Source organism: Vespula vulgaris, chromosome 10 (genome assembly GCF_905475345.1).
Source record: "Vespula vulgaris chromosome 10, iyVesVulg1.1, whole genome shotgun sequence".
In the NCBI taxonomy this organism is placed as follows: Eukaryota; Metazoa; Arthropoda; class Insecta; order Hymenoptera; family Vespidae; genus Vespula; species Vespula vulgaris.
This window is the reverse complement of record NC_066595.1, coordinates 6,226,219-6,245,900: the sequence shown is the minus strand read 5'-3', so window position 1 is coordinate 6,245,900 and position 19,682 is coordinate 6,226,219. Positions and strand designations below refer to the sequence as shown.

At 36.2% G+C, this 19,682-nt stretch overlaps 1 protein-coding gene across 2 annotated transcripts in view; it reads left to right on the top strand.

The window, feature by feature from the left end:
• Window positions 1-377: 377 nt before the first annotated feature.
• Window positions 378-19,682, top strand: part of LOC127067058 (integrin alpha-PS2) — a 49,878-nt gene continuing 30,573 nt past the window's right edge. For both annotated transcript variants that reach the window (XM_051001545.1, XM_051001544.1), the window contains exons 1-3: window positions 378-1,520; window positions 13,045-13,166; window positions 17,375-17,493. In XM_051001545.1, coding sequence (XP_050857502.1) covers window positions 1,342-1,520; window positions 13,045-13,166; window positions 17,375-17,493 — 420 coding nt within the window. In that variant the 5' untranslated portion in view covers window positions 378-1,341. The remainder of the gene's footprint in view (window positions 1,521-13,044; window positions 13,167-17,374; window positions 17,494-19,682) is intronic.

The window sequence follows — 19,682 nt, the reverse complement described above, 5'->3', positions numbered from 1 at the left end:
TTTATCAATTATTCTTCAATGAGAAAAATATTAATTCCAATAAATGATTCAATTCCAATAATAATTTCATATTGACAATAGCGTTAACGTAGTTTCCGTTCTCATCATCTGGTGGTTAAATTTTCTATAAAAAAAAAAAAAAAAAAAAAAAAGAAAGAAAAATCCACAAAACACGGAGAATCTAATATAAGTAAGAAACATAGAATAGTAAATACAATATACCTGCTGCAAGTTCAACGAATTATTTACGAAAAATGAAGATAGCACAGTCGGTAAAAAGGTAAAGGATCGATACAGTAGTTAATTCGATGACAGTGCTCCCTACGATAGTCGTTAAATAATTAGAACCAGTAAATATGGCGGAACTAGGCGCGAGTAGACCTTTCAAAACTCTTTCTTTCAATATTCTTTGTTTTTATTTCTCCATCATCGACGAAATCAAAGATACTGCGTGTCGAACGCGAATCGATTTTAAACGAGATATACGCGACAATGTGTTGGTTCGAAAGTTTCCACGAAAATTGAAGATATCTCGCGAAGGAAAGAATCGCGCGACATTGAAAAGATATCGACAATTCTACGAAATGAAAATTAACGAAAGAAAGAAAGTTACAGTTTTTAATGAAGTGTTAAATATTCGATGGATGGATGTCGACTGGTAGAAGTCAAAGTAAATAGGATGTGACGAGAAATATAATCACGATACGTCATGATGTTTTGAATAACGACGAAGTGTCTTTAGAAGTGAGGTAATGGGTGGGAGTTGATTCGTTCGTTGGAACGAAGAGAGAGAGAAAGAGAGAAAGAGACAGAGAGAGAGAGAGAGAGAAGAAGAAGAAGCAAAGAGGAACCGAAAGAAGGGAGTTCCAGTCAGTCTGTCCGTGCGAGTCCGTCCGTCGAGCAGACTTCTCTCACTCTTTCGTTCTCCTCTTAGAGCAGACCGTCGAGTGGCTCGTGGTGGAAGCCACATGTCGTCGGTGGTGCAGCTGCTACCGGCACCCTGACGATCAATCAGTTTATCGTCGTCATTGGTATAGATCGCGATCGTCCGCTTTCCATTATTTACCACACCTTTTTTTTCTTTTCATTTTGTTAATCTTCTCTTATCGCACTCGATACATTTATACTCGTAATATACGCATGAGAGTGATCAAAAACAGCAAAATAATAGAGATAGAGATAGAGGGAAGGAAAGAAAAAAAAAAGAGTGCTTGTTAAAAGTGTTTGAGAAAAGGATTAGATCTTAAAGAATTCTTTTCTTTTTCTTTTTTTCTTTTTATTTTTTTTTTTCTTCTTCTTCTTTGGAGAGAAAGAAGAAATCGACGAAAAAACTCGAAGAACATGTCGTCGAGAATAATTTTCGGTTTGTTCGTCGGCTTGCTCATCGTTGTTGGTTCACCACCTACCATCATCGAAGCTTTCAACGTCGAAACAAAACATTACGCGATATATCGCAACGAGGCCCAATCTATGTTCGGCTTTGCCGTTTCAACATATCGTGACAAATATGGACGAGGATGGTGAGTGGAATTTTTATATATATATATATATATAAATACATACGTATATATATTACATTGGTTATTACGTTCTTTCAAATTTGCCGCGGTTTTTTTGCGCGAGAGTGCGCGCTCTCCTCTTCCTTCTTCGTTTCACGATCAATGGAAACGTTTGATCGATCTGTTGATTATCGTGATCGGAAATTGTAAACAAAACAATCGATTGTAAATCGATTGTAAATCGATTAATATTCGTGAGATTCGAACTTACGTATCGAACGAGTTATTATGGAAAATTTATTAAATGATTTATTTTAGAAGTAACTTAAATATTTATTATTATTGACAAATATTTTTCATATTCATTATTATCGACAAATGTTGTTATTAAAAATCTTCCAATTTTTTAATTCGAATAAAATTCTAATGCATTCGACGATTATGTTCTTCCTTCGAAATTCGAAAGTAAAAACATGGTTTAATTAAAATATGCGAGTTTATAATACGATATAAATCCACGCGATTTTTGTGCATATATATATATATATATATACACATATATGTGTGTACGTATATGTGTAATTAATAATATTTTTTTTCTTCGGTCTATACGCTGAATCAACATCGTGATTCTGAAAAAAAAGTTTGATTCATCGTGATTCGAGCTCGTCGCCACAATTGACTCACTGGTATATTCTCAAACGTGGAAATGTTTGTTCTCCAGATGAAATACTATCGACGATACTGTCTCATGTAGAATTGGATTTAACTTTTTTCTTTTTCCATTTTTTGTATTAACTCTCATCTCTTTTCTTTCATCTCTTTCTTATTTCTCGTTCTTGTCCTATTGTGCTGTTGCATTCGGATACACAAGAGCCTCTCTGTTCCTCAAACAACCGAATCGTATGATCTTTGTAATTTTTTCTTTTTTTTTCTTCTCCTTTTTTCTCCTTTTCAAAGCATCCAAATTAAAGCTCAACAAACGATTTGGTCCGTCTTCGTACGAGCATAATGCTTTCATAACGCTTTTAAAAAATATTTTTCATCGTCAAACGAATCCCTTCTCTCTCTCTCTCTCTCTCTCTCTCTCTCTCTCTCTCTCTCTCTCTCTCTCTCTCTCTCTCACTTTCTGTCTCGGCTGAACGTTTTATCAAAGATAAAAAAAAGTGTCTATAATCTTCATCTTACATTTTATAGCTTCTTTCTCTCGAGATCTTCATTTCGTATCGTTGATCCATTCGATCGGACTTAAAACGAGTCCGCGATATAGCTAGTGGACGATGTTTTCGATTCATAGAGCTAGCTCTGCGTTTTTATTCGTTCATTTATTTATTTCTTTCTTTTTCTTTTTTCCTTTTATTTTCTCTCGCGTTTGGACCACCCTCTCCTAAACGTGTCGAGTTCTCTGGTCGATTCTCTCTCTCTCTCTTTCTATATATCTTTTTCTCTTTAGAAGCTTCGGTCCACCAAGACTCGAATCTCGCGTGACTCACGCCCGCGACGAGCCACGAATAAACATTTCTACTCGGGCTCTACTCCCGCGGCGACGGCGAATATAAATAATACTGGCGGATCGGTGAAACGCGACTAACGCCGAATGATTACGTCGATGGCGCCTTGTAAAAGTTATCCATAACGCCGACATCTTCTCTCACCTTTATACATATTTATTTCTATTATATTTTTCTTTGTAATAAGAAACATAGCCACGAATTCGTTCGTTACTCGTTTATCCGTGCTTCTCAAAATTATCTATGACGTCTAACTAAGTAAATACTTTGCTTAATAAACTTATCGTATCAATAGTTAACAAAAAAAAATAGCGGACAATAGTAGACAATGTGAAATCACGCCAGAGAGAGAGAGAGAGAGAGAGAGAGAGAGAGAGAGAGAGAGAGAGAGAGAGAGAGAGAGAATTCTATTCTCGTGACCGGGCAGGAAGTTCGGATTACGTGATTACGTATAAACGAGAGAGACCTCGTAACCACTTATATTTAGGCCAATTCTCATAGTAGAACCTTTACGAACGTTTGTCTTCTTCGTTAATCTCGCGTAAGTCGAGAAATATAGACTGTGATGACCCACCTGAAATAGAATTTAATTGCATGATATTTATAATCGAAGCTCCTCGACCCGTCGAGAGATATCGTCGAACGCTTTATACCAACGGAAATGCGAAATTCGATCCTCCTTGGAACGGTTCAAGCACTTTTCCAATCTTTTTTATTCATAAAATACATAAACACATATATACACATATTATATATACATACATATATATATACACATATATATTCGAGTTCATGTATCCTATCTATCCATCCTACCTACTCGAGCTGAATCGTGTAATAGTATCCGCGATTTTCTTTTAACGAGATCACCGACCAGTCGCAAGAACGTAGCACGTTCGACGATGAGAGGGCCACTCTGATACAGGATGTTAGGTCATCGCTGGGACGATGATCATGTGGGTGGTTGATCGTTCTCGCGTGTGTCGCTCAGCTCTTAATACCTTCTTGTAATCTTTCTGTTCGATCTGCTATTCCTACCTTCTCATTCGAATGTATACGTCGAAGACGAAGACAGAAAAAAGAGAGAGAGAGAGAAAGAAAGATAGAAGCTATTCTTCTTTCGATAATCTGACCCTGCCTTACCTCCTTGGTCACAAACTTCGATTCTGGATTTCGAGGAAGTTAAGTGGAATTAAAGGTTCGACCCCCCGTGGCGGTCTCTCATGCATACTCTTACTTACGTTTGCGGATGCGATCTAATCTTCGTACCAGCTCAGAGAGTCGGCCACTCCAGCTTCCACGCGCCGATCTTTCTTTTATTTTCGAAAGATATCTCTACTATCCGCATATATTCGTTCGTATGTATATATCCTACGGTATATATCTAAGAGACGTTTTCGACTTGGTATATCGTCGAAAAGAAAGCTTTCGAGAAAAGATTTCGAGATTATTCGGATATCTATACTTACGGATTTCTAAGATCACGTTGATGTTTCATTCGTCTCGTAAAAAGAGAGATTCTTTTCCATCTCGTCGAAAATTTTCAAATTCGACATTCGATTTATCTCCGTTGAATCAACAGGTTTTTACTGAACGTTTTTGTTCATTTATCCAACGAAATTTTGATGGAAAGAATTCTTCTCTTTAAAATAAGATGAGACAATTGATATTAGTGGTTATACGATTCTTACGAATCCCTTGACTCACCAACGTGTCATAGCTGGTTCTTCTTTAAAAGGAAACTCGAGGTGACGGCGTTAACTCTAAAAATGGAATCAACGTGAGATACCGATCGAGAGGTGACGCGTTTGTGTGAACGATGAGTGTCACTTTTTCTTGGATTCGCTGACCAAACGTTTCTCATCCGTGGTGTATATCAAAACCCAAAATTTCCTAATGAAGAAAAGAAAGGAAAAATAAAAAACAGAGAGAAAGAAAAAGAACGAACGAAGATTTGTTTAAAACCATCGATGAAACAACGATCACTCGTTGGAATCGTTAACTCATGTACCTCGAAATTGTCTCGAAATAATCTTGATTCCTTTTATTGTCTGCCACAAAGGAGATATTAGAAAATCATGGAAGGCACGGAGGAGGACGTTCGTATTAATAATGCGTTCCGCTAATGAGCGAAAAGTGATTCTCCTTTGTAAGCGAGACTGTTGTTAACAATTTTTTTACTGATATTCTAGGAAGCATGCCTCCGTTATCGCTGCTCGCTTCCATGAAGATAAGAACGCTTTGCGCTTAAAACGGAGATTCCACTTGGAATTCTCTTTCGAAGCTTTCGCCTATCTCTCTAAGCAATTCTTTCTCTTTCTTTTTCTCTCTTTCTTCTTTCTTCTTTCTCTTTCTCTCTTTCTTTCTATCTTTCCCTCCGTATTACAAAATAATCCTATCTTGCAAACACATCGAAGTATTACTTATTATGTACTTACTCGCATACTTGTTTCTTTTTCTTTCTTTTTCGAACTTTTAGAATCTTTTTAAATCGATCGATTCAATCATCATCGCTCGCGTTAACTCGTTCGCAACGATTACTACTCTTTGTTCGAGAAATATAGTTGCGAAAAGAAGAAGCGGAACTTTTAACGTTTGCCGCGCTTTTTCCATGGGACAAACGAAGCGTATCCTAACAGGAAACGAGGATTCAATTTCCTCGATGTTTCCGGTCAGAGGAACAAAACAAGTGTTGTCGAGGGTTTGATCATTTTTATGTCGGTAGAACTATTTCTTCAGTTATGATCGTTTTAAAAAAAAAGATAACATGCAGTAACCTAAAATAAAATGAGAAAGAAAGAGAGAAAGAGAGAAATAAGAAGCGAGAGAAGGAGAAAAGAAGGGAGGGTAGATGATGCAAAGGAAAATAAATGAGGATCGCGTGAGGCACGTGCCTGAAGCTTTGCTTATGTCATTATCCGAACGAATGAGAGAGTCAGCAAGCTTCAGTCAGCCCTCTTACCTTTAGAACGCGTTAAAGCGCGTGATCACGCGATGCGAAAAGAACTCGAGCCCACCCGGTCGGCCTCGCTTTCAAAGCGTGATAAGCCCAATAGAATTTACGATTAACGACCTTCTCTCTCTCTCTCTCTCTCTCTCTCTCTCTTTCTCTCTCTTTCTTTCTTTCTCTCTGTCTCTTTCTCTTTCTCTCTCGTCTGTCCGTATGTCTCTCTTTCTTTTTCTTCTTTATACATTCTTTATTTAGAACGAGATCATTTTTTGATGCTACAGAAATGTTCTTTTCTCCTTTCTTTTCTTTTCTTTTTTTTACTTTGAATTCTCTCCTTATTTAAAGATTAAAAAAGACAAAAGATCATTTGTAAAGATTGCATTGTAATATTAATATATCGCAAGATTAATAAAACCGCTTTAATTAAATTTAAAAGCATCTATTAGTAAATAACTTCTCGCGTGCGTTCCTTTTTTTTTCTTTCTCTCTCTCTCTCTTTTTTTTTTATTTTTTCTTTCTTTCTCTACTGTGCCCGCCATATGGACAGTTTCGTTCGTTACATGTCACTCCATAGAAATGACATTGTTACCACGGGGACCTTGCCCCGACACATGTTTCTACTTCCGTGGAGTAGAACGAAGGGTCGAGTCGTGCACCGGACGACCTACGTACGGAAAAGCGTTTTACGAGCATCCTACCGAAGATTTATAGTTCCTTTTAGGCAAAGGAAAGAGACACAGAGAAATGGGTGAGGAGTGTTCGTTCTATTTGTTTGTCTCTTTCTTTCTTTCTTTCTTTCTTTCTCACTCCGTTTCTCTCTGTCTCTCTTTTTTCTTTCTACTTGATGCACTCTTGCAAATCGATGCTATACTACTCGAGAGAAAAATCTTTCGAAAATAAACAAAATTAAGTAAGACAGTATATAACTAAAATGTTACATAAGATCATCGTGATTATCGATAATGGAGAAGAGCAGACAGGGGTCATTATATCATGGTGATACGTAATGATATTACGATTTGCTTGAGCTCGTTAATTAATCCGGCTAAATTTATCTAATTAATACGTTTATCGCGACCCAGTTGTTACTACAGTAGAACGTACAAACACAATACGGATGAAACTCTAACTGAGATTTTCAAGTTCGTATCTCTTTTTCTTTTATTTGTCTTTTTTTTTTTTTATTTCGAAAATGTGAAAAATATAAAATTTCTTTTCGATCGATTGTGACATTCCTACTTATGAAAACCGTCGACTTAGCCATTCCCGCACGAATACCAACGAAAATGCGTCTGACGTCAGCTGTAACAATCGTGACGAAATATCGTGGGTTTGTTCAAAGTTTCGCAAGGACTGTTAACCACATGTACTCGATGACCATTTCACGACTGTCTTTTCGAATATGTTTAGAAAACTTAAGTCTACTATTAACGTGTACCGGACAGTCATCTGTCGATACTCAGGTATAAGAACGATGTCATCTGGCGCACAGAACTAATAATATCTAATTGTTATTGAACAATGAAATCTTCGCCTTGAGAATATTCCAAACGTGAGCGTACTCTCGCATGCATAAACATAAACGTAATAAATAAATTTATTTCAATCGGTAAAAATATCTTCGTTCCAGTCACGATCTAAGAAATCATAGAAACATTCCGCATGTACTTATGCGATATCTTTATATTAGTTTTTTTCTTCTCTTTTACTTTCCTTTTCTTTTCTATTTCTTTTTTTCTTCTTTTTTTCTCCCCTTTAATAAAATATAAATAAAAATGCTAAAGATAAAATGTAGGTATCTGTGGTACGTCGACTATCCTTACGATCGACACAAACATTGTATTTTATGGATGCAATACATTAGCAGATACCTGTCTTGCCTATTTTGCGGTTCGACAGATTGGAGACATCGATAGTGAAATTGTTTAAGGAGTAACACGCGGGGATCGTGTTACTCGCGAACACGAACGCGGACTCGTACTGTCACGCTTCGAGCATACGCACGATTTCTCAGAGATTCCTCTTCGTATGTATGTATGTATGTATGTATGTTACGTATATTTACCTATTGGATTTTCTTTACACAGTGAAAGCCGATTTTACGGTGTGCTGTATCCGTGAGAAGGTGCTCCTTATAAAGTAGCAGAGACTCGAGACGCCGATATACGCCTCCGTTCGCGTCCATTGCGTCATCGACCGATTGCGAACGAGCACAAGTCTGCATCTCCTCTAGTTGACCGCCTTATCCACCAAATCATTTTCTAATACACTAATAAGATACACCTTACCAAGAGACATATCATTAACTTACAATAACAGAATCTTTAACATCGGCCTGAATTCTTTATCACATCGCTTTTTTATATCTGTTTATTTATATCTATGTATCATATATACGTAAGAATGTATGTATGGTAGTTTGTTAGTTAGTTAGTTAGTTAATTTGTTTGTTTGTATATTTGTTGGGCACGTACATGCATACAGAGAAAAGAACGTGGAATATCGCAAAGCTAATGCCGCTTAAAAATGCTACCTATTTGATATTCGAATACTCCGCTATTCGTTTCTCGACTTTATCAAGCTACATAAATAGAATGTCTCATTTGATTATTATAGGTACATATATGATAATATTTATCAGAGAAAAATCAGAAGACAAAATTTAGCCGACACGATTTCTTTTTAGCGATTCATTTCTATACGTCTCGTTCATAAAAAACGAAGAATATTTAGAATGTTTCCATTACAATCGTCCACTCTCTCTTTCTCTCTCTTTCTCTCTCTCTCTCTCTCTCTCTCTCTCTCTCTCTCTCTCTCTCTCTCTTTATATATATATATGTATTACTAATTCTCAAAGGAATCTTCCGCTAGTTTTTCGAAAACGTTATCTCATGTAACAGTATATCGCGATAAGTTAGGCGAATTCCTAGATACTGCTTGGGATATGCAAAATGTTCTCGACGTTGGAGAGCCGACAAAATTTCCCAGAGATAAGGTGAATACGTTATTGCATTAGGTTAGCGTATCCGCATTAGACTCCTTCGTGTACTCTTCGAAGAGTAGCTAACAATAAAGTTTTACTTCTCGTATGGAGTAGTACCAACGGACCGGAAGGCGTATCTACCTGGTTTTAAATTTCCTAGCACGCACCCGGGAGCTTCATTACCATATACGCGTTCTTCGGAAGGAGAGAAAGAAAAAAGAAAGAGAAAGAGAGAGAAAAGTCACCGAGAGTTCGCTGAACCCCCATGGTTTAATCGAAAAATTTTACTCCAAAAATCTTGTCTATCCGATCACTATTTCTTCTTCACGAGATCTTTTACTATCGATAGACATTAGTATTTAACGAGCCTTTAGAATCTCCAATTCAATGGTTATTGCATATAATTTGTTTTCTATCTTTTATACCATACATATGTACATACATACATACATAGATATCGTCTCGTACAGAGATGCTTCGATTTAAGTAAAACTCCATTGATAAAGAAAACGATGATATAAGTACTTACTTATTCCTTAAATATTACAAAATACCTATAGGTATCGAAGAAACGCAAAAGGAGTCTCGACGGGGAAAGACAATTCACGGCGGTGAATACTAAACGTTTAATTTTTCGTGGTGGGTTAAACGAACGTGACAATTTCCACACTTCCTACGAAAAAGGCCTTCCCTTTGAAAAGGACGTAAAATCTTACGTGATTTCCGTTTCGAAAGTAGAAGCTTGAATTATAATCGGTGCCATTTTATAGCCCTTTATGTGTAATCGTTCTATCGGAAATTCTTTCTTATTCATATCTATTTCGTAAAAGGATTCGACGACGAATATATAGAGCTTGTTTAATAAATAAACAAGATATTTTTCGATGTTTCTTTTGAAATGTAATGTTGATCTAACATCTGCTGTTTCTATGAAACGCAATATCGATTTACGATATGTGCTGTAACAATGGTGTTAAAAAATTAGATAGGAAAGCTTTCTCTTTAGCTTTTTCTTTTTCCTTTTTCTTTTTCTTGGTTTTCTTTCTTTTTTCTCTTTTCTTTAGAAAGATCAAAGCTAGAGATTCTAAGGGAAAACGGTGCTTCGGCATTGAGCAATTCGCCAAGAATGGCATCCATGCACGATGTCGGATGGAGCCGTCCGATTTTGCCAAATACGGGATTACAAATGCGCTTCTGTCCAGCGACCCGCCGCAATATAAGTCAATACAGCAGGCAACTTCTCCTTGCCGTTTCCATCGCGCGAATAAAAGACCCCGACGATATTTATTTCCCAATACGATAGCCGATGTCACGATAACGCTTGATTTACGCCGAACGACAAATCGCCGTCTAATTCGCGATCTTCGATCTTCGACCTTCACAAAGACGAGAATTACGAAAGCCTCGCGAGAATCTTTGATGAAAAAGAAAAAGAAAAATAGAAAAGAAAAGAAAGAAAATATAATCAAAAGACGTGACCGTTTGTCGACATTTCTTTCTATTTGTTTTCGTTTTTTTTTTTTTTTATTATTATTATTATTATACGTATCTTTATTCTACGTTCGTTATTTATCATCGAATGGTAATAATTTTACAATACGCGTATACGTTAAGTAATAACAATAATAATAGAAATATATAGATATATATGGAAATGTAAATATCTCGTTTCGTTTAAAAAAATTGTTTAAAACCAAATCGCAAATCGTATATGCAGGTGTACTGCAAATTCGCGTTATCGTATGTGACCAAGGCCAACGTGGAATGTAATAACGTCGAGGTTGACGTACGCTTATGGAACTTTTGTCTGTTCAAGGATAAACGTAAGAATAGACTAAACACGTTCTTATGATTCATATTATCTTTGCTGTATATCGCGAAGACGCGCTATCCTTTATTTGGCGATATTCGTGCTAAATCATTCGAATATAATATTACGTTCGCATATTACAAATTTCATCGTCGAGAAACACGTTACTCGATTTTCCAACTGTTTCAAAGTGATTCAGCAAGTGACGTCATTCTTACGAATAAATATCAAATCAATAAATGTCTCGCGTTTACCTTCGTTCGTAAAAGAAACCTGTTTCAGCTCGATTCTATTTAGAAAATCGAAACAGCGTTTCTTTTTTTTTGTTCTTTTCTTTTATATTTTTCTTCTTTTTTACTGATAAATAATTACTCGTCTAAATCGATACAGAATCTCACGGTGACTGGTTCGTTTCATAGTATACGTCATATATCGGTAATTGTGGTTCTTCACCAATGCAAAAAAAAAAGAAAAAAGAAAAAAAAAAAGAAAAATGGAGTGGGCGAGAGCAAGACCTTCGTCAGGTTCGACCCACGCAAGTTATTAACGAGACGCGTGCGTAGAGTTCATTGAATATTAGCTTTCAGTGAACGCGTTGAGTTTTCATGGTGTGGATCCCATTTGTACTGTTCGAGATAAAAGAAAAAGAAAAAAAAAGACGAAGAAGAAAAGTAACTTTTTTCGAGCTTTTTTCCTTTTTTTTTTTTTTTTTAGACGATAAACAAGATTTCAAATTAACATACGTACAAATTTTTATATTTTTTAAGCGATAAAAATAAAAATAAGATCGCTCGACGGCTTCTTTTTTTCCTTCTTTCTTCTTTCTCCTCCCTTTCGTTTTTCTTTATTCAGCTGATTCTAATTTAAACGCCGTTTACGAGGCAAACGTGCCATCTTCGACTTCTCATTAGCGTCGCATCATATTTTGTTGCCCCATTCGATTTATTGTTATCGGTCATACCGCCTACGCTACTCCGCCATTGCTTCTTCCAAGATGCGTACGAATCACTGAGCGAGTTATGAATCGCTTACATAACTTTCTCGCATAATCGTACTTTCCTCCTTCCACGTGTTTCGCGCTCGCTTTTACAACCATATGAGCGAGTGAACGTGTGGGTCTCTTTACCTACGCGTACTGCATCCAAGCTGTGCAACTTAGAAGCCAAAGTATGCCAAGGTTGTTCGATCTATCGATAAGATTTTCAAATATCTTTTACGTTCCTTACATAGATACGTGTATTAAAAAAATTTCTTTGAAGAAAGACAATCATTTTTGTTTTGTTTTTTTCTTCTCTCCTCTTTCCTTTCTTTTCATTTTTTAATCGCATATTGCAGACGACGAGTATAACAAATATTTCGAATAAACGATCGTTTCATGTAAATCAGATCGATCATCGTTCTCTTCTTCCTTCGTATCGATAATAAAAATATCGTGATACTCGCTCGAGGTCGTTCAGAAAGCATGGCACACGATTAGAACGATTAGAACCTGTTACGAATCTGGGTCAATGCATTAGTTCGTTTACATTGATTTCTACGATTGATCGACTTATTGAATCATAGATCTCGAGACAAGTTACGCATGACATGGCGGGAGATTAGGAGTATCGATTTAAAGTTAGATTAATCATAAAGTTTTTCCACCCTTTTTTTTTAATATGTATGTACACTGTAATCTATATTTTTGTCTGACACGCCCTCTTCGAATAATTACACGATCGATTGTCTTATTTACTCTCTTCCTTGATATTACATATATATATATCATATATATACATAAATATAAAAGAAAAGAATTTTACCTTTCAACGCCATTGGTGTGCCTCTGCTCGAATTTCGAAGGGCCAACCCGCGAGAAATAAATTACACCTCGACTTCCTTCCAATCCTCGGCTAACGACCGCTCATCGTCGATTCGTGTCCATTAGGAAAAACGTCATGTCGATGATCCCTCGGTCAATAAAGGTAATAGCCAATTTGGCACGGCGAGTCGACGACCGGTGGCTTCATTAACATAATTGAAGGTGTCAGGAGATTCGTTATTCTCATATTTTCTTTCTTTTTTCTAACATCATCAAAATTATACACCAAGTTTCATCGACGCATACCTATTTATTACATACTTTGTAATTAATATTTTTAAAAGATAATGTAACATCTATATTTTGCAAAACCTTACTTAAAAAAAAAAAGAAAGAAAAAAAGGAAAAGCATTAGAAATTTTTAACGATTGATTCGTTTAGATAAGAATTAAACGTGACGATATTAGAAATAATTCCTATCGTGTTTCAGGGCGATCGTAGGAGCTCCGGAGGCCGATACATCGCAAGTGGGTGTGTATAGGGGTGGTGCGGTTTACAGATGCGATATAGCGGCCGACGACAGATGCGACATCATCCACTTCGACGATAATGGTAAGATCATCGGCGACAGTAACGTAGCAACGACATGTTATCATGTCCAAGACGTGTCTCTCGCGAAATTTTATCGTCGATCTTTCAAAAGAAAATCGATACTAAAGCCGTCGAGATGGCAAATCGTTGATTCTGGATCGACGCTCGAGGATCGATCGCGACAGGACCGGTTTTGTATAATTTGCTCGTCAGAATCGACTGTACTTACAGATACATGTGTGTAACGATATATATACATACATAATAATACATAGGTATCTATACTTACTTCTTCGTCGGCTTTGCGCGCCTTGAAATTGTTCCGTTCAAAAGCGACGGCAAGACGGACAATAGAATTGTCTGTAATTCAAGTAGCAAGAGTAGCGATACTCGGAGTTGCTAACTAAGTCTCTTCGCGTCTGACATGTCTCAAGATTTAATTCGATATCTTTCTTCTTCCGCTCCTTTTTCCTATTTTTTTTCTTTTCCTTTATTTTTGTTTCTTTCTCTTTTCGACTCTTCCAGAGTAAGTACTCGTCCGGTACTTAGAGAGAAGACGCACTCTTGTCGGTACGCTAACAAGACTCCCTACCTCTAATTCTTACTTACATGTTCGCAGTAAGCTGACCCACATTTTCATTCGCTTGAGTTTCAAAGTAGCTTCGTAATCTCGAAAGAGAAAGAGAGAGAGAGAGAGAGAGACACTGCGAAATAACCAGCACACTGACTATATAACGTTTCTATTCTTAGTCGACTCCACCTACCCTGCGTTGACCCTTCCATTTTTCGAAGGCCTTCCGCTCCAGATAATCTTCTCCGTTCGGTTCTAACATTCCGAATAATCAGCTCTCGATGATCGACCGCTAGATTTAAATGGATTCGAAAAGAATGATCTTCAGTTATCGGTTCTTCGCCGAGTAAATAGAGAAACGTTTCAACATAGAATTTAATCTCAAAGCACGATTGAAACGAACACGGTACTACAGCTCGATGTAAATTAGAGGAATCAAGTCCGGTGCGAATTAGATGTATGTATCTACGCTTGCACACCTCGTAACGAGCGTATCTCTCTATGATCAGTAGGCCGTAACTCGGTACGATAATCTCAGCCATAATTTGCCGGCGCGAAAGTAATCGACCGGCTCGAGAAATCCTCGGCCATTCTACCTGCTCGTTCGCTGATTTCGTGTTATCTCGAACACCTCCAGAACAAAGCACGAAACGAGCAGGATTATCTACCGGGACATGCGATTTACCGAAACGCTTCGATGACTCTACGAGATCTCTTTTATTTCTATCTTCGTCTCTTTCTTTTTCTTTTTCCTTTTATTATTATTATTATTATTATTATTTTTTCTTTTTTAGATAAGAAGTTCCTTATTTATTTATTTTCATTCTTAGAAGAAAGTTGTTAAATGCGTATCGGTCGTCTAAGTCATATTTCATCGATTTGTGTTCCTTATTACTATGTATAAAACGACATATATAACGACGTTATATGTATAACGATATATGATATAAATGATAAGTCTTAGTAAATTTACAATCGTTTTTATACGTGTGTTGTTTATATCCTTTTGAAAAATAAGTATCTTACGATTAATGCGTCTTACGAACATGTATCTAATATTTTCTTTTTCGCTAATTTATTTAGCTTATAGTAATCTAATAATACGGATTTATTCTACGTTTCTAAAAAAAATGTACTACGCTTTTATTCGAGATACTGTTTCAACGATTGGTTATATCGTACCTGTGTTATACTATATTGAAAAAAAAAAAAACTTATGATAAATTCATTCGTTCGTTAGAGAAAATATTTTATACAATAATCTATAATATTACGTAAAAATTTATATTAAATATATGAGATAAAATATCTTAAATGATAATAATTTTGATAATTCTCTCTGAAAACTAAGAAATACTTTGTTTATATAAATGCAAAAAGATCAGAGAGTTCGTTAAGTAAGGTTAGATTAAATTAATTAGTTTCTCGTATAAAATACTTCACTATAGATTAGACTTTCGTCTTAGTTTCGATCTTCTTATCCAATTAAGATCGGGTCGAAAGATTTCTTCTATCTTCTGCCAGGATAATACGAAGATTATTCAGTAGAGCCTTTGAAACTTATCGAATCGTGCGTCGATCGAAAACGAAATCTAACAATTTTAGTTTAAACTTAAAAAATAATCTCGAAAGGTATAGTTGTACGTAGAAAGAACGATCTTAAAATAGTAATGAATTGCTCGACTAGTCACTCCGACTTTGCGGTGCCGTTAAGACGATGCAAACAAGATGCGTACTCGAAAATAGATCGCGGACGTATGCGTGTGCCGCGAAAGATGACGACGGTATGACCTAATGAAGATGAACGAACAATATACGACCTTCTACATAAATAAAGACATTGTTGTCCTTGTGTATCGTTAAACATGTGTACACATAAGACAAGATTATCGAATGAATGTAAACACGTATTTGTAATGTATTGATCGGCGTCCCATTAAAATCAATATTTCTTCAATGTTAACATTGGATCGATACAATGTCCTTGATATTTAAAGAGATAATATACGTAATCGTAATAATTTCAATTATTCATTTTTATTAGAAATTAATTCTTATAATTTAATTATATATATAGATAACAAAAAAGATATATATATTTTTTAAAAAGACGCGAATTAACATATATATATATATATACACATATATATAAAGAATTTTTTAGAACAATTAAGAAATATAATTTGTGATATCGATTTTGTATCTAACGCGAAGAAAAGAATTCAAGGAGCGATTCCTGTCGATCCTGAGCGAGATCGTCATCGATCCTTATTCGAACTGATCCGGTCGATCCACCTGCGAGTTCCGACGCGTCCAAGTGCCAAACGATCTTCCCGATTGAGGATCGTATCTCTGATTCAGTCTGCGTACGAGGAAGCGATCTCTTGAGTAGAGTCTTCCTCGAGGTCACTTACTCTTCGCCTAACTCAAAGTCAACGTAAGACTGGACGTAGAATGATTTTCTCGAAGAAGAACTTTGTGAAGAGGAGCAGCAACAGGCTTAAGTAAACTCTCTTTTATAGAGAGTTTTATCTCGTCGTACACGCTGGGTAACCTCGAGATACCGAGAATCCGTACTCTTCGACAAGAAGTCGACCCTGCCTAATACAGAAAACCGTAAGACGAGCCCTACGAACGCCCTGCCTACCCGAACGTTTGACACTTCTTGCCGGATACCACCTGGTGGACCTTCACGAGAAGGTCAGAAGATCTTTTCTTCGGCTAATTGATCCTTCCTTCGACGAATAAAATTTACCGTTCGTAATATATATATATATATATTTTCTTTTTTAAGAATATTATTATTGTATTTCTATACGTATAAGCACTTAGCACATATTCCATCCGTAAAATGTATAATGAATTACGATTTACGATTTTTCTAATCTATATGATCCGACAAGATGAGAAAAAAGTAAATAGTGTAAAAACTCAATGTACTAAAGTAAAATGAAAAAAATTATATCTCGTAGGTAGGTATATCAAAATGTTAATAAATAATAATATTATTATTTAATTTGATATAATATTACTAATTTAATCGTAAATTGAATAAAACCGATCGATCAATCATTTATTATTATTTCACTTCGATATCTCGCGTTCCTCGTGTCGATGTGGTCACGCGAGTGTTGTAACTGGTAGAGTTGGAAGACTGACAACTTCCCTTTAAGGACCAATTGCGACCGATACGGTTAACGGCTTCGTATGGTCGTCGGAGTCAGAGTCAGAGGAAGAAACGTCAAGAATATGTTTCACCCGAAAGTAGATATACGTGTTCGTACGAAATATCTACTACTACTATTATAAGTTTGGTTTATAGATAGTTATCGTCGTATACACACGTTTCTTCGAAATGAAAACCCAAGCGAATGAATCATTCGAATCCGTAATATCGCGTGCCAGAAATTGAACATCAGGAAAGTCATTAGTTTCGACCTGGATTAATTTCTACCAAAAGTGTAAACGTCACAAGAAACGTCATCCTTTTCATTCCGATCCTTTTCAATGTCATCGTATATTACATCGTTTAGTTTCTTTAGACAACTTACGTTTCCTTGACTGGCATAATTTTAAATTAGCATATTCGATGTAGACGAACGATAAATTCGAAAGAAGTTTCATTCGATAACATAACGTTCTCTCGTTCTTCTTCCAGGAAACAACCATGTTAGAAATCCGAGCGTACCTAGTAGTCTGACTCAGATCGATAACAAAACGCTTCAGTGGTTTGGTGCGACGGTATCTGCTTCGAGTAAAGACGGCGGTCCGATTATGGTAAGTACTTTTCTTACTGAAACATCCAGGGAAAAATGAATAGTTTTGATTGAAACGTAGTAACAAGTAAAGTTCATTGATAAGTTCGATTTAATTTTTTATGAAATAAGAAAATCGATATGCGACGTATTCTTTAAATGTTTCGTTTGTTAAATATATTAAAACGTTTGTTTCAATCAAGTATATGCATATGAAATGATGTTGGATAATATGGGATTTTATTTTCGATTTCATTGATAAGTTCGATTTAATTTTTGATGAAATAAGGAAATCAAAACACGATGTATTCTTTAATTAAATATATGCATATACTTAAACCATTTTCTTTAATCAAGTATATGTATATGAAATGATGTTGGATAATACGAGATTTTCTTTTTGATGGAGAGTATGGAAAGTACATGAAACGATGTGTGTGGCTTTGTTAAGTCAAATAATTCCACGTAGGTATATAAAACTATACACATCGGCACGCAAGTATCCAGACTTTGTGCGACGGGAAGCGAAGCTTTCTCGCAAGGACAAGGAAAAATAAACTGGAAGAATCCGGCCTTATTTCTGGCTTCTCAGGAAAACTCCTTACAGGGAATCGCAGTTGTTGAAAGAGGGAAGAAGAAAAAGACAGAAAGAAAGAGAAAGAGAGAGAGAGAAAGGAGATCGGTGAAGAAACACGTGCGAGTTGTTCGCAAGTGTTGAATAATCATAAACATTCATTTTCTCTTTAACCGAGAAAATTATTGATTATCCTCGATTAAAAGTTTTGCGAAAATTTTACAACCGAGACGTTTCTCAAAAATCCTATTTTATACGAACGAATAGGTAAACTCTCTCTTTCTCTCTCTCTCTCTCTCTCTCTCTCTCTTGGTAGTCGACTCCATTTCTATTTTAAGAATTGAAAATAAACAAAGGCCAGAGTTCCTCGATGTTGTTACTCCGAGGGCAGAACTCGACTTAGAGTGGCAGGATATCATGATAAAATCATGATCGCCCGATGGAACCGATCGTATAGTCGATGAAATCTCAAGATGATATTTTATATTTTTAAAAAATTTGGAAAACACTTGGCTGTTTTCTTTCTTTTTCCAATACGAGAGATATAAGCATTGCGAAAAGCAATCTTCTCTAATGTAGAAAGATTTTTACTCTTCTCGAAGAGTCACGTATCCGTTCGTAGACGGCGGTACGTGTGATGTACCGCAGCCCTTATTCACTTTGATGCATTTTCTCCAGAAATTCAAACACAGTGCGGTAACGTAGTCGGTACGCATAGAGCTTCTCATAATCCGTTGAACTCCCTGAAAGTCTGGACCCAGTGGGATGTTAGAAAAAAGCGTACGAAAAATCTCGTAAATCCGGATGCGAGACGGGCCCTACGTTTCTCCGAAATTTCGCGCGAGAGACGTACTCGTGAACGGTCTTTGAAATGGCGGCACGATAATTACTTCCATAGAGACGTCGTTATTTCGATTGCAATTTATTTAATTGCATTAAAAAAGGGACACGATCAAATTGTTCGATGAATTTGAAAAACGAGAAGGATAAAAAAGAATCGGTTCGATCGATCTTGAGTTCGAACGAATTTCTTATTAAAATCTAAATGATCAACCATCGATTATTTAAATATAGATCGTGAGATAAAAAAGACGCGGTTAATTACAAATTTATATAAAACGATGCAAACGTTATAATATTGTTTTCGTATAACACACGATGAAGAAAAAGCTCGCTCGTAAAACGTGATACAGGTGTGCCATTTAATTCGATTATTTTAAATATCTCTATTGTTTTCGACGACATAAGAATATCTTTAAAGATAAAGTTCAATCGTTGGAGGAGGTAAATGACGATGATGATATGGAAATTATAGTATAAACTATGCGGTTCTCTATACGTTCTCTACCGTATGAATCAAGTGAAAGTTTAACGGACGTATGAAGAATGAAAAGAAGAAAGAGAGATAAAAAAAAGGAGAGAGAGAGAGAGAAAAAGGACAAGAGGTTATAAATAAGAAGACAATTACCGACAATTCCGTACTCGCGTAATTTTCATGCACAGGAAAACGTCATGCTTACTACTCTGCAACGACATTCTCTCTGGGTCTACCTTTCCGTCCGTCCGCCATTGTACTGGAATTATCTACTTACTCCAGAATGCGAACCCTCTGTAAATCGTCTCCTGTTTTTAAATTC